The sequence below is a fragment of the Oncorhynchus kisutch genome, linkage group LG4, assembly GCF_002021735.2.
Source record: "Oncorhynchus kisutch isolate 150728-3 linkage group LG4, Okis_V2, whole genome shotgun sequence".
Lineage (NCBI taxonomy): Eukaryota > Metazoa > Chordata > Actinopteri > Salmoniformes > Salmonidae > Oncorhynchus > Oncorhynchus kisutch.
In genome coordinates, this window is record NC_034177.2 from 50,358,967 (window position 1) to 50,372,722 (window position 13,756).

At 42.1% G+C, this 13,756-nt stretch overlaps 1 protein-coding gene across 2 annotated transcripts; it reads right to left on the reverse strand.

The window, feature by feature from the left end:
* Window positions 1-1,295: 1,295 nt before the first annotated feature.
* On the reverse strand, window positions 1,296-13,549 carry LOC109889644 (G1/S-specific cyclin-D1-like). Of its 2 annotated transcripts, none has more exons than XM_020481224.2 (5): window positions 13,044-13,549; window positions 11,779-11,994; window positions 11,227-11,386; window positions 8,605-8,753; window positions 1,296-4,258 (listed from the first exon to the last, which is right to left on the reverse strand). In XM_020481224.2, the coding sequence occupies exons 1-5, from the start codon at window positions 13,239-13,241 to the stop codon at window positions 4,103-4,105; spliced, it is 879 nt and encodes a 292-aa protein (XP_020336813.1). In that variant the 5' UTR covers window positions 13,242-13,549; the 3' UTR covers window positions 1,296-4,102. The 2 variants fall into 2 exon arrangements, with proteins under 2 accessions (XP_020336813.1, XP_020336814.1); XM_020481225.2 differs by lacking the exon at window positions 1,296-4,258 and adding an exon at window positions 6,381-8,457 and having other exon boundaries at window positions 13,044-13,536.
* Between the last annotated feature and the right edge of the window lie 207 nt (window positions 13,550-13,756).

A 13,756-nucleotide genomic window follows, 5' to 3' on the forward strand; every position in this document is an offset into this window, starting at 1 on the left:
CATTCAGATCTAGGATGTGTTATTTTAGTGTTCCCTTTATTATTTTGAGCAGTGTATATTTTTTTGAACAAAAATCTGACAATTTGATTGATTATACAAAAAAATGTCTATATTTTTTGTTATTTAATGTTTTTGCGTATTGCCTTAACATTTTGCCTGGGGTACGCTGTGCAAATGTAGGCATGTTTACATAATTTTGCGCTCACATCTTATGCTCACATCCATTGAACTGTACAAAGCTAGCTAGCTAGCAAAAACAACCAGAATGACAAATGGACTCTATTGCACCTCCAACAATTTTCCAAGTCGACTGACAGAATTGATATTTGCTCTATCACTGATGGGAGTGCAGATGCTGTTGCCTTGGACTCGCCAAGCACTGAAAGACCTGCACAGGAGATATTTCAAAGGTATGTAGCCTTTCATTCTCTGTTCACCGCAAATAACATGGTTTGCTGTAAAATGTTTGTGTATCTTGGCTACAATGGTATTTTCATTTGGTAAAAAGAAGAAGTAAATTTCAATTATTAATAGCCTATTTCACTCTGGGTGTTGGCGTTATCTGTGTATGGTGAACATGGGCTTCATCAAGCTTTATTTGTCAGTAAATCTGGCTTTGAGAATAACAAGTGCTTACCCAGCCACCAACCTCACTTCATGTCACTGGCGCAATGGCGCTGTCCCAATGAAAACGGTGCTGAAATGATAATGTAGTTGAGAACACACAGCAATTGCTTTGCATGTATTATAACAGTTGGATGACTTTGTGAGTTTCACGTAACCACGGCTCTATGAACTAAGCGGTGCATTCAGCTGACTAAATTATTTTTACACCATCGCAGCAGCGCAAAAGATTCAGGGCTGACCACAAATCATTCGGAGCTAAAGCCCCAAAATCCCGATCCTGGTGAGGTCTTTGCCTGTGGGAAAGGATTAGGGTTTCAGCCTTTCTATTCCTCTATACAGAATTCTCCCTTCAAAAGCATTCCATGCATAACAAAACAGAATGTACTATGTCCCTCTCCTCTCTCGCTCCTTTCTCTCAATTCTCCCTCTGTCTCTTACCCCCCACCCCCCTTACATACACAAGCAACCTGATGTCTCTTCAACAGATTTCCCCCACTAGGTAGGAATCAAAGTGATTAGGACCTGGATAGCAGCTTCATATCCAAGCAGATGTATTTACTTAACTTTGGTCACAAAGACCAGAAAAGTATTTACTTATGTTGAGGCAAAACCAACAATATTGCCTCCAAATGGAACACTAACATACCAGGAACAGAAAAGAGGCAGTAGTCTTTAGAGTTATTTATTTTTTATTGTGCTGCAGCAAAAACACATGATTGATAACATCATGTCTCTGGTCGTTTCGAGCTGATGACATGAGGTACATTTAAAAAAAAAATCAAAACGGTGTTAAATCGCTATCAGAAAACAACCTATGGCTTAATAGGTAAACATGCCATTTACAAAAATCTGTTTTCAATTTGTACAAAAGCTTTATAAATATATATATATATATATAAGGGCCATCAACGGCCTAATAGGGGATAGTCTCTTTTAATGAAACTGCTTAAAAAGGAGTTATAAAGGTGTTTTAAACTAGTTATAACAACTTTCTAACATCAGGTTGGTTGTTATGTCACCAGGTTCAATCAATGCTTTCTACTAGCTCCCTGAAGGACCCATTTGGATAATAGTATTCAAATTTTCAAAATGGACAGACAAATAAAAAAGATACAGTCAGAATTAAAGTAAAACTCAGACGAAATAATCCGATATTTTTGTCTGTAGCATGAGGTATAGTGAAGGAAACAGGAGCTCTATTTTTTGAACGTTTTCTTTTGTTCTTTTTGGAATAGAGCAGAAATCATAAAACATAGTAAGAAAAATCTGATCACATACCAATACACTACAAATGACAATGTCAATAATATCATCATTTTCTATGAGAAATTCTATTACATGGCAGTATATTGACATTTAACTAATACAAATATCCACAAAATAGCAGCAAACACTTTGAGAAAAAAAAAAGAAGATTGTTTTTCTTTTCATTTTCATTTCATTTCATTTAAAGTCATGCAACTTTGCTGGGAATATTCCTCCATAGCAGCTTGTTGTTAGGAGTGTTAACATTTTTTTTTCTGTCACTGTACAATCAAACCGTTTGCCCACATACCTTATGCCTCCCATCACTCCCCTCGCAACCCCATAGCAACTTCAGTTATTTCTTCCAGCTTCAACAATTCACGAAAGACATCTTTGAATATGTGCAAAATGATTTCAAATCCTTTTCAATTTTCATTTGATGACAAGGGAAGATTTGAGACATTCCTCTTTTGAATTCTAGTTTTTCCTTAATAACATTCAGTACACTAAGCCAATGCAATGATTTCAAAGCAATACTTTGAGTGTACTTTTACTTCATATGCCTTTCAAAGTAGGGCCAAAATGTTGTATTTTGATTGGATGAAATTACACATATTTGTAAAAAATGTATTTGCAACTCTGAATTGAATGTTTTGGAATATTTACATATATGAAATAGCTTCTGTCATCATGATCCACACTGGCCTTGAAAAGAGAATACTCTGCAATAAATAGTTCTTAGTGTAACTACAAATTACAAGCCTCAGATGCAATTCAAGCTGTTAGAAAAGTCTGTTATCAACTGTCATGAGGAGAATAGGTAGATAGGTGCCTTCTTGCGTGGATGGGACCACCATTTTTCACTGTCTTTACTACTAAGATGTCGGAAAGATGGGGTCCAGGTATGTTAGCTAGACAAATAGATTAGATTTGCCCAAAACATTCTAATATGTCCTGCCATTCCCACATAACACCATGTTTAGAAACACTCTTCATCCCAGAAGCTGACGTTGTTCCCAAACCATTCCATTATGTTACGTCATGTCCCACATGGTTCTTCTCAAAATAGGCAGTAAGGAGTTATTGACCCAAAGTGCTTTTTTTGATGGAATGGTTTTTAGATAGTAAGACAGAATTACAATTCGATAAAGACTGTGGACTATGTTAGCTTACATAGAGAGAACATACAGGACAGCTAGCTAATTATTCTGTCGCAGAATGCAATGTTGCAAGCATTCAGTATAATATGATCTAGACGTCCTGCAGATATTTTGAAGTAGCTGTACTTCACTGGTTAGCTTGCTGTCTCCGGAAAGCAGTGTGTTAGCAGTTAGGACAGAGGCCTAGGTAATCCACAGACCTCTGATGACAATTGAATAAAGGCTCTATTCAATGAGTATCGCTGAAGCGTTACAGATTGCGCGATCGAAGATGTAAAGGTCATTTCCGATTAAGCCGGCATACGCAGAGTTTACAGTTAATGCAGTCTCTGCTAACGCGGGAACATTGCCTTTCAATTTCAATCCTGTCGTAACGCTGAACTTCCGCGATATGGATTGAATAGAGGCCTTAAGTACGCTAAACAAATTAACATTGTACGGTTACATTCTCCATAAAAAAAGAAGAGGAGATTAGAAGACTGATTTTCAAAACAATATCTCAAAGTTGGTTAAATGTTGAGGCAAGCATGGCCACACCAAACTAACCAGGGACAACAAAAACGCCCCTCCATTAGAAACGGGTTTACCATACCATAAAACGCCTATGTCATCAAACAACTCAGGACTAGCTTTTTTACGTGAGAAATTGCAGGTGTATCATGCTCAATCTGTCCAAACAACAACAAAAATACCTAGTTCATTATTCTCTAGTTGTCTATTCTGTTGTACATACAGCACTACATTTCTTTTTTTTTCTTATTCAAGTTTGTTTCGTCTAAAATATATAATGGGAACCATGCCCAATTGATGCTGCCTCAAACCAGTGAGAGGACAGAGAGCAAGTGTACGCATGAAGCCCGGGCTGATCCCTTACAACACCTGTTAGGAGCCAGACAGGATGTTCAGGCCAGACCCTATGCTACGAGCACAGGTGTGTGAGTAGGTGAGAGCGCAGTCAGTGGGAGCGGTGCTGCTGAGACAGTGTCAATCAGCGCGTTCTCTTCTATCCCCGAAGCCCTATGCTCCATCCATGGCTTCTGCTTAGTGAGCACCAGAAAAGGCTGTCCAACTCAGATGTTCACATCTCTAACGTCCGTTGGCGTGCACGACAGGTCGACCTCCTCATCCATGCTCTTGGTGTCAATGGAAACAGTGTGTTGTTGTGCCTGACGGAGACTGGTCTCCAATAAGGACTCGATCTGTTCTTGACATGCACGTAGACAATCCTGCAGGGGGAGAGAGAGGCATTGTTAGAGATGACATAAGGACTCGTGTTGGATCGTCTCTCAAAAACAAGCACCACTTACAGTCATGGACATTTGTCTAACAGGTGGCTTTTTTGCCTGCCTTCTAAAATAAATCTTCAAACAATCGGAATAATCTGAAAACATATGCAGTATTAGAATGGTATGACCATGGTACCAATGGTATACTGTGTAGGCTTTAAGGAGTGGTGACAACACACAGAGCCAAAGAGGCAGAGTTGCACTCTAGTGGGAAGGGCTGTGACTGTGTGAGGATTAGGAGGAAGAGAATACATCCAGAAAGACTGGAAACCCAATCTGCTAGCACCAATTCCTGGACACAAAACAATAGGAGCAAAAGCAATTCATTGGGCGAAGGATAAGAGGGGCAGACCCTCAGTCAGGTGGTGGAAGGAGAGCCCCAGGGACCTCATTCTATTGATTACGGTTCTTATTACCTGGATCAAAGAGACCTGTAGAAACTAGAGCCAGACCAGTGGGTGAGGAAGGTTTCAGAAGTTATTCTATTACTACACAACACTTAGATATTACCCTTTGATTAAAATAATAACAATACACTGAACAAAAATATAAACGCAAGATGTAAAGTGTTGGTCCCATCTTTCTTGAGCTGAAATCAAAGACCCCTGAAATTTTCCAGTACGCACAAAAAGCTTATTTCTCTAAAATGTTGTGCACAAATTTGTTTACGTCCCTGTTAGTGAGTATTTTTCCTTTGCCAAGAAAATCCATCCACCTGACAGGTGTGGCATATCAAGAAGCTGATTAAACAGCATGATCATTACACAGGTGCACCTTGTGCTGGGGACAATAAAAGGTCACTCTAAACTGTGAAACTTGGTCACAAAACACAATGCCACAGATGTCTAAAGTTTTGAGGGAGTGTGCAATTGGCATGCTGACTGCAGGAATGTCCACCAGAGCTGTTGCCAGAGAATTGAATGTTAATTTTTCGACCAGAGGCCGCCTCCAATGTTGTTTTAGAGAATTTGGCAGTACGTCCACCCGGCCTCACAACCGCAGACCATGTATATGGTGTTGTGTGGGTGAGCGGCTTACTGATGTCAACGTTGTGAACAAAGTGCCCCATGGTGGTGGGTGGGTTATGGAATGGGCAGACATGAGCTATGGACAATGAACACAATTGCATTTTATCGATGGCAATTTGAATGCACAGAAGTACATTGACAAGATCCTGAGGCCCATTTTGTTAAGGTATCTGTAACTAACAGATGCATATCTGTATTCCTAGTAATGTGAAATCCATAGATTAGGGCCAAATGAATTCATTTAAATTGACTGATTTCCTCATATGAACTGTAACTCAGTAAAACCTTTGAAATTGCTGCATGTTGCATTTATATTTTAGTTCAGTATAATAATAATAACAATAATTTGTGACATTCCTTTGAAATAATGAGAGATTACAGTGCCTTGCAAAATAATTCATCCCCCTTTGCTATGAAGCCCCTAAATAAGATCTGGTGCAACCAATTACCTTCGGAAGTCACATTTTTAGTTATATTGCACACAGGTGGACTTTATTTAAGTGTCACTTGATCTGTCACATGATCTCAGCTATACACCTATTCTGAAAGGTCCGAGAGTCTGCAACAACACTAAGCAAGGGGTACCACCAAGAAAGCAGCACCATGAATGAGCTCTCCAAACAGGTCAGGGAAAAAATTGTGAAGAAGTACAGATCAGGGTAGGGTTATAAAAAAATATCTGAAACTTTGAACATCCCATGGAGCACCATTAAATCCATTATTAATAAATGTAAAGAATATGGCACCACAACAAACCTGCCAAGAGAGGGCCGCCCACCAAAACTCACAGACCGAGCAAGGAGGGCGTTAATCAGAGAAGCAACAAAGAGACCAAAGATAACCCTGAATGAGCTGCAAGCTCCACAGCAGAGATTTGAGTATCTGTCCATAGGACCACTTTAAGCCATACACTCCACAGAGCTGGGCTTTACGGAATAGTGGCCAGAAAAAAAGCCATTGCTGAAAGAAAAAAATAAGCAAACACGTGGTGTTCGCCAAAAGGCGTGTGGGAGACTCCCAAAACATTATTATTATTTTTTTTTTTACCTTTATCTTACTAGGCAAGTCAGTTAAGAACAAATTCTTATTTTCAATGACGGCCTAGGAACAGTGGGTTATCTGCCTGTTCAGGGGCAGAACGACAGATTTGTACCTTGTCAGCTTAGGGATTCGAACTTGCAACCTTTCGGTTACTAGTCCAACATATGGAAGAAGGTTCTCTGGTTAGAAGAGACTAAAATTGAGCTTTTTGGCCATCAAGGAAAACGCTATGTCTGGCGCAAACCCAACACCTCTCATCACCCCGAGAACACCATCCCCACGGTGGGGAACGTGGTGGTGGCAGCATCATGCTGTGGGGATGTTTTTCATTGTCAGGGACAGGGAAACTGGTCAGAATTGAAGGAATGATGGATGGCACTAAATACAGCGAAATTCTTGAGGTAAACCTGTTTCAGTCTTCCAGAGATTTGAGACTGGGACGGAGGTTCATCTTCCAGCAGGACAATGACCCTAAGCATACTACTAAAGCAAGACTTAAGTGGTTTAAGGGGAAACATTTAAATGGTTTGGAATGGCCTAGTCAAAGCCCAGACCTCAATCTAATTGAGAATCTGTGGTATGACTTAAAGATTGCTGTACACCAGCGGAACCCATCCAACATAAAGGAGCTGGAGCAGTTTTACCTTGAAGAATGGCTAAAAATCCCAGTGGCTAGATGTGCCAAGCTTATAGAGACATACCCCAAGAGACTTTGCAGCTGTAATTGCTGCAAAAGGTGTCTCCACAAAGTATTGACTTTAGGGGGGTGAATAGTCATGCACGCTCGTTTTTTTGTCTTATTTGTTGTTTGTTTCACAAAAAAAAATATTTTGCATCTTCAAAGTGGTACGCATGTTGTGTAAATCAAATGACACAATTCCAGGTTGTAAGGCAACAAAATAGGAAAAATACCAAGGGGTGTGAATACTTTCGCAAGCCACTGTATGTACTAAAATATGACATTAGGACTGAGTTGTGTCCTGTGTTTGTGATGCAAATATACACAACTGACTTTGTAGTTGCAAGGAAAGTGCATTTATTCATGGTGCCTCTTTCTTTTTTCTTCCTCCTTTCCTTTTGGACCCCACAAGAGCCTGGCCTCCTGCATCAATGACAAAGGGGACAACGAGCGAGAACTTTTGCACGTTGTCGTCGACTGCACTGGAGTATGGGACTGTTCGCTCGCCTCTCATTTCCTGACCTCATTCAGAGACAGGGTTTATGGCCTGGCTACCTGCTGCTCTACCTCCCCTGTCTCTCAGATATCTCTCTCTCTCTCTTTCCTCTAGTGCTGAGTGATTAGTACTTTTTGAGGTCGGTTCGGGTTTGTTTTGATTATAAAAAAATTTAAACATTTTTTTAATGACTCTGGTTTCGCTTATTTATGTTTTTTAAACATTAAATGCAACATGCATTATGGGAGTTGAATGCTGTAACAACACAGAATATTTTTTTGGTAAAAAAATCCCATGATGGTAGTGATTGCCCATTACATCACTTATTAACCATAATTTATTCACATTACTATTCACATTACTTTAACTAAATATTTCAGTTGTTGTGTATATTACACTTGTGTTATTTATTTCATTCCAAGTCATCATCTCATCCTAATAGAGCTGCTGCCCCGTGCTGTCTAACAAAATCACTACAATAGTCCTTTTTCAAAGTAAATAAGGCACACTTTTATGACTGCTGAATACCATCTAACAATCACTGAGATCATGTACTTTCAGGTAGAGATACCATGCGAAGTAACTGCTCTCTATCCTTCTCAATAACGCATTCTTCGGTCTCTTTTACATATAGCAGGTATAGCAGACATGAGTCACTCATGGTCACATGATGAGGTAACCCTGCCTACGAACTTCAAAACCAGTGTCTGCCCTCAGCCCAAGAGGTAATTTCCTCTTGTTCTAATGGTCTAAGATGTTGGTTGCTCCCGTGGGAGACCCGGGCAACTGATACTTGGGGTTAATGCTCAGGACTACTCCTCTCTTGTTCTACTGTCACCACCTCTCCCCCACGAGTTACCACACAGTGGAAGCAATCCGATCAATAAAAGGAAATCTGTGGAAGATAAAAGACGGCCATTCACTCCATTGCAAAGCTAGGCAGAGTGGTTGCACGTTTACTATATTAGGCTCTCTTGTCACATTTCTAAGCTATATGTTCACTTTCAACATTTTTGCATGAGACTTGGTTGTCCTTGCATACCGGGTCACTTCTGATGACTTGAGACAGGAAGTCAGTGAGTTGCTGGGATGACAGTGCATCGTCCATGCTCTTCAGATTCAGCCCCTGGACAGCAGCCGCCACACTGCCCGCTGCGATCATTGACGGAGGGTTGGCAATGAATTTGACATCTGGTGGAGAGAAAAGAGAGAGAGAGAGAGAGAGAGAGAGAGAGAGAGAGAGAGAGATGGAGCGGGTCAGAGGCAACAGGTCAAATTCCCGAAGCAAGGCATTTGATCCGCAAATAATTCACACAACAACCTTGCTAATGGGGCAGCTCACTGGCTGCAGAGCGGCAGCTCAGGCCATTGACACGGGTGCGACAACAAAAGAGAGATGACACCCTGGCAGTGAGGGGTGAGGCGGAGGTGTGGGGGAGGGAGAGAGGGCTGAGAGGAAGGAGGTGGGACGAGGGGGACGGGGCAGCGTAATGTGGCACAAAAAGATAATGGCAAGGCAGAGAGGAGAGAGACACTGTGCATCCAACAGAATCAGAACAGAGCCACCATGCTGACATGTGGCAGTGTGCCCTGACTGCAACTGAGGAGCTATGCTGTAGGTCCCAGTCACACTGCCCCCTCCCCCATTACACTCCTATAGCCGTCACCCCCTCCTACTCTCTCTATCCTCGTCTCTGTAGCCTCAAATTTGCATACATACAACACTTTGTTAAGAGCAAGGAGGAGCAGATACAACAAATGACATAATCAAATAAGAGGTAAGACATATTGCTGGAATCTGATGTTGGTGATAAATGATCTATTCAGCCCAAGAACTGCTTGACAATCACACAGAGAGAAAGAGACAAGCTCATGAAATGCAGATGTATTCTCCCCAGACCCTCTTCTCCCCCTCCACCTCAAGCCCAAACCCCCTTTCCCCTTCTCGACAGCCTCAGTATGCAATAAATCACTCTTCAACTCGCTTGGCTTGGACCCCTCTCTGGAAAGATCATGTCTCACTTCCTCTTTTCAAGTGCTTAGAGAGACAATAAATCTACTCCAGGCAGGGGCGCTCACACACGCACGACATGTGCGCACACACACACACAGAGGGGCTCCTCAGACGATGCACATTGTGTGAAACAACAGGTCTAATCACCAGGCTCAGACCATTAATTTTACCATATTAATTAGGGGGCCTCTCAGTCTAGGAGACGAGCCCCCTTTACACCCCCCCCAGCCCAATGGGTGTGGGGCTGGGGCATCATTGTGAGTGAGCTCCCATTGCAAGGGCCTGCACCACAGAGAGCTTAGAGAGGAGGGTTGAGGAAGAGCGCTGCAAGATTAATTGAACTCGCATAAAGGCAAGCCAGAGAGCCATTATCCAGGCCCATATCCCCACTAGATCTGTCCAATCCTAGCCTCCCTATAAAAGAGAAAGGAAATAAATGCTTGCAACCCTCAAGATGAATGCAAGGAATGCCAGCCAGCAGCTGCTCTTAAGGACAAATATCAGGCAAGAGACTCCACAGTCTCTGAAGAAAAGGAAGATATAAAAAGGGGATCCATTTCTTCTATTGCCGGCAAGATGAAGGAAGTAAATGAATTACACAGAAGTGCATCAAAGAATATTAAAACACACTCCTGATACCAACAATGTTGCAGCAGGTCCGAACTCGTGAAGTGCCTTCCTTTACCCAACGCAAATAGCACATACCGGATCTTCAACATGCTTTCACACACTCCCCCTGTCATTCCCTCCCTACCTTATTCTGTTTGTCTAGATTCTTTCATACAATTGGAGTAAACTGTTGTAAGTGATCCTTTGCGGAAAAGTGTTTCTTATTGCGTCACTCTTAATTCCCTTCCCTTCCACTACCAAAAGAGAGGCCAGGACCTTCTAAACATTTAAAAAAAAAAATCTCCATGCCACCATGGGTGCACAACAGAACAGGGCAGGGCCTAGGCCAATAAGGCCCATTCAATCTATTACATTAAGCACTAACTTCAAACAGCGCGTTGAGTTAAGTCCTCCCCCTGACCTACCACAAGGCAGAGGGGCTTACTCTAACACAAATCAAATGCTGTTGAGGGAAAGCAATGCAGGTTGGAAACCTACAGAGCAGGACTTCTCTTCAATATAACCTGAAGTAAAACCGCCTGCTGTTGGGGTCCAGGCCTTCTATTGTGCAGGCTTATGCTAGAGCTTAGTCCAAAGGGTCGACATTGGACAGGGTAACAGCAGCGACGTGGAAGTATATTGCTGCAGTAAGACAGCTTCGCGGGGCCTGCTCACGAACGAACGCAACGTTTCTGGAATGTGTCCAGCGTCTGCTGTATTTACCAGAAACGTCTTAGGCCAAACCAAAACCGCTTCCCTTTACCAAAACGCCAAGTCAAGTGGTTCGAATCAAGTTTAGCAAAAGATAACGGCACAACTGTTACACGAGTATGGGAGTTGTCATGCCATTGACAAACATCAACTCAACCGCTTGCCTTTTGGACCCCCCCCCCCCGTCTTCACAGTAGTAATCCACATCAGTACATCTAAAACCCACGGGGACATGTAGGATTACAACCTCCTCCTAAGTTAACAGCACTAAACAGCAGAGCAGTCAGCAGTGTAACAACAGGCAGGTGGTGGTGGAACTCCAATGCATACCTGTAGCACAGAGAGCCACAAAGGTCTGGGCATGCTTGCACAGGATTTGCTTGGTGTCCTGATGAATGGGTAGCTTGGAGAGGAAGTGGTCTATGAAATCGTGCGGAGTAACTGAGGCTAGATCCCATTTCAGCTTGTTCAATACCAGTAGTTCCATTTGCTGTAGAGGAGATAGGAAGAGAGAGAGAGAATATATGTAGTAGGACACCTGCAAGGGTTCAAGAAACCAACACACCACTAGAGGGAAGACATGCTCCACACAGGCCTATGCTCTGCCATGGTGCCAGTGCCATGACAATGACAATCATTGATGATACGGGAAGTAGGTTTAAGACATTTTTTGTTACAGAATTTCAGTTATTTTCTCGTTTAAAATGATGTATCTCCCAAAGTTAACTTTGGCTAAACTGAAAAGAATCCACTTGTAATAAATTATAGTCATAGTTCAAATATGTCAAAAACACCATACTACATTTTTACAATACCTCCTAAACATAATCTACATGTGTTGGTTATAGCTAATGAGAACATGATGCGGTCAAGTCAAATTACCAGCAAGTCGCCCGTCCGGATGGAATTGTCTGTGTATATACACAACTTCACAGCTGTTAGAGGAATGGTCTCCTTCATTTTAGAAGCCAGAAACATGCATGTAGCGCCCAATAACTGTAGTCGAGTCTTCTTTGTGGGTTCAACAGACAAATATCTGTCTAAAAAATTCATAGCTAGGGGAAAAACCTCCTCTTCGCATTTCTGTTCCTCACAGACCTGGAATCAAAAGCAAAACGAGTTAGGCTAAGGTTTAACACATCCAGTCTAAGGTTGATCTCTCTGCAAGGCAAGCGCATGGCTTGCAGAGCCATATTGTCGTTCGCCATATTTTCAAAAAATATTTTTAAATATTTCTAAATTGTTTTAGAATGTAACATGGGCGTGTAAACGTTATTATGTTTTTGTTTTATCGGACAGAAGTGTCATATTCCGAATATCTAAAATAATAATGTTCAAAATGAACTATATTTGTAAGCCACTAGAAATTGGACAAGCAGCATGCGCACACATCTCATAACAGCATGCAACTTTTAAAAAAATTATTTGAAATATAATCTTCCACATCACGAAAACATTTTTACCCGGTTAATGTTAATCAATGTGCCGTCTTACATAATATATCACCTTTATTACAGTCTCTCGAAAGGGATCGAAGCTATCAACCAATTTTAGAGGCGACCCTTTCAAGCTCCCAAATCGACTTGTTCAGTTGCTTCAACTCTTTAAAAAAATTATGTAGGCTACGTTTGCTTTATCAAGTGGCAACTTAACAATAGAAACAACGTTTCAAATGCATCCGAGGTCGGTGACGATATGGAAAACAGCTGTGACACGGTTATTACACTTTTTAAACCACAAAGTAGTGCTATAAACCACAAGCAAACAAAGAGGGCGAATACTGGCATTAAGTGACGGCATACAGCACGTGTACATTGACGTTAATTAAGAAGATAATAATACTAAGGTGTAACATTTTGTTCACTTGAATATATTCCAAGGGGAAATTTTGGCGTCCTTTGCAGCATGCGTCGGGTAAAAAATAAGGCTCAATGAGTCACACAGACAACCTCTAATTAAGTCCAAAGTTTAAGCTATCGCTGGGTGAATAATGTAATAAACACATGACATGAACAACACAGGACAAGCAATCGTTATAGTTGCATGGTAGTCATGTATTTTGCCAATATTCCAAAGGGCATAGGCCAGTGAATTGATTCAGATAATTGAATGATGTGGATCTGTTAGAAACGGTTTCTTGCACAAACCTCCAGCATCCACGTAGCAACAATTCTCCTCATGCAGGGTACAATCTCTTTCTGTACACATTTGAAGTAGTTCGTTGCGGGGAGATAATTGTCTTCCGCTTTTAGCATGGTCTGCAGAACTCTGTCGTTGAGCAGGTTCGAGTCTTGGTAAGCTCTCCGGATGGTCTCCACTTCACAGCACAGCAACAGGTGTTCCATTCCGGCAGTCGCTCGAGCAATGAGAGAGACTGAAAGAGAGTCTGAACTATTGCTTCCCCCGAAAAGTTCCGTGGACGTTGCTTTGCCTCTGTCTGCTGCGACTGCTGTGTCGAAGCTCTCAGGAGGCCACCAAACTTTGATCAGCTTCCCTCAATAAACTCCCCTCCCCTCCGCGCACTGGGGAAATGACGTGACTGTTGTTATGTAGGTTGGTTATGGAGCAGATCAAAGGCGAGAGAGAGAGAGAGAGGGGGGGGGGGGGGGGGGGAGAGAGAGAGAGAGGCCCAAAAAGAGAGGTCCGCCTCAAAGAAGGGGGCACGTTTTAGAACGCTATTCCACATAAATTTATAGTCCCTTCCCATCGCCGCCAGCGTATGGCCTATTGGAAGTGGGAGGTCTCAGGTCCGTTTCTGGAGGCAGTAGACTAGGCGAGGGTCTGATTGTAGCTACTGCGAGGTACCAGTGGGGGAAGCAGAGATGCTCGGTGGCTGGATTGGAGAACTCATGTAACCTTT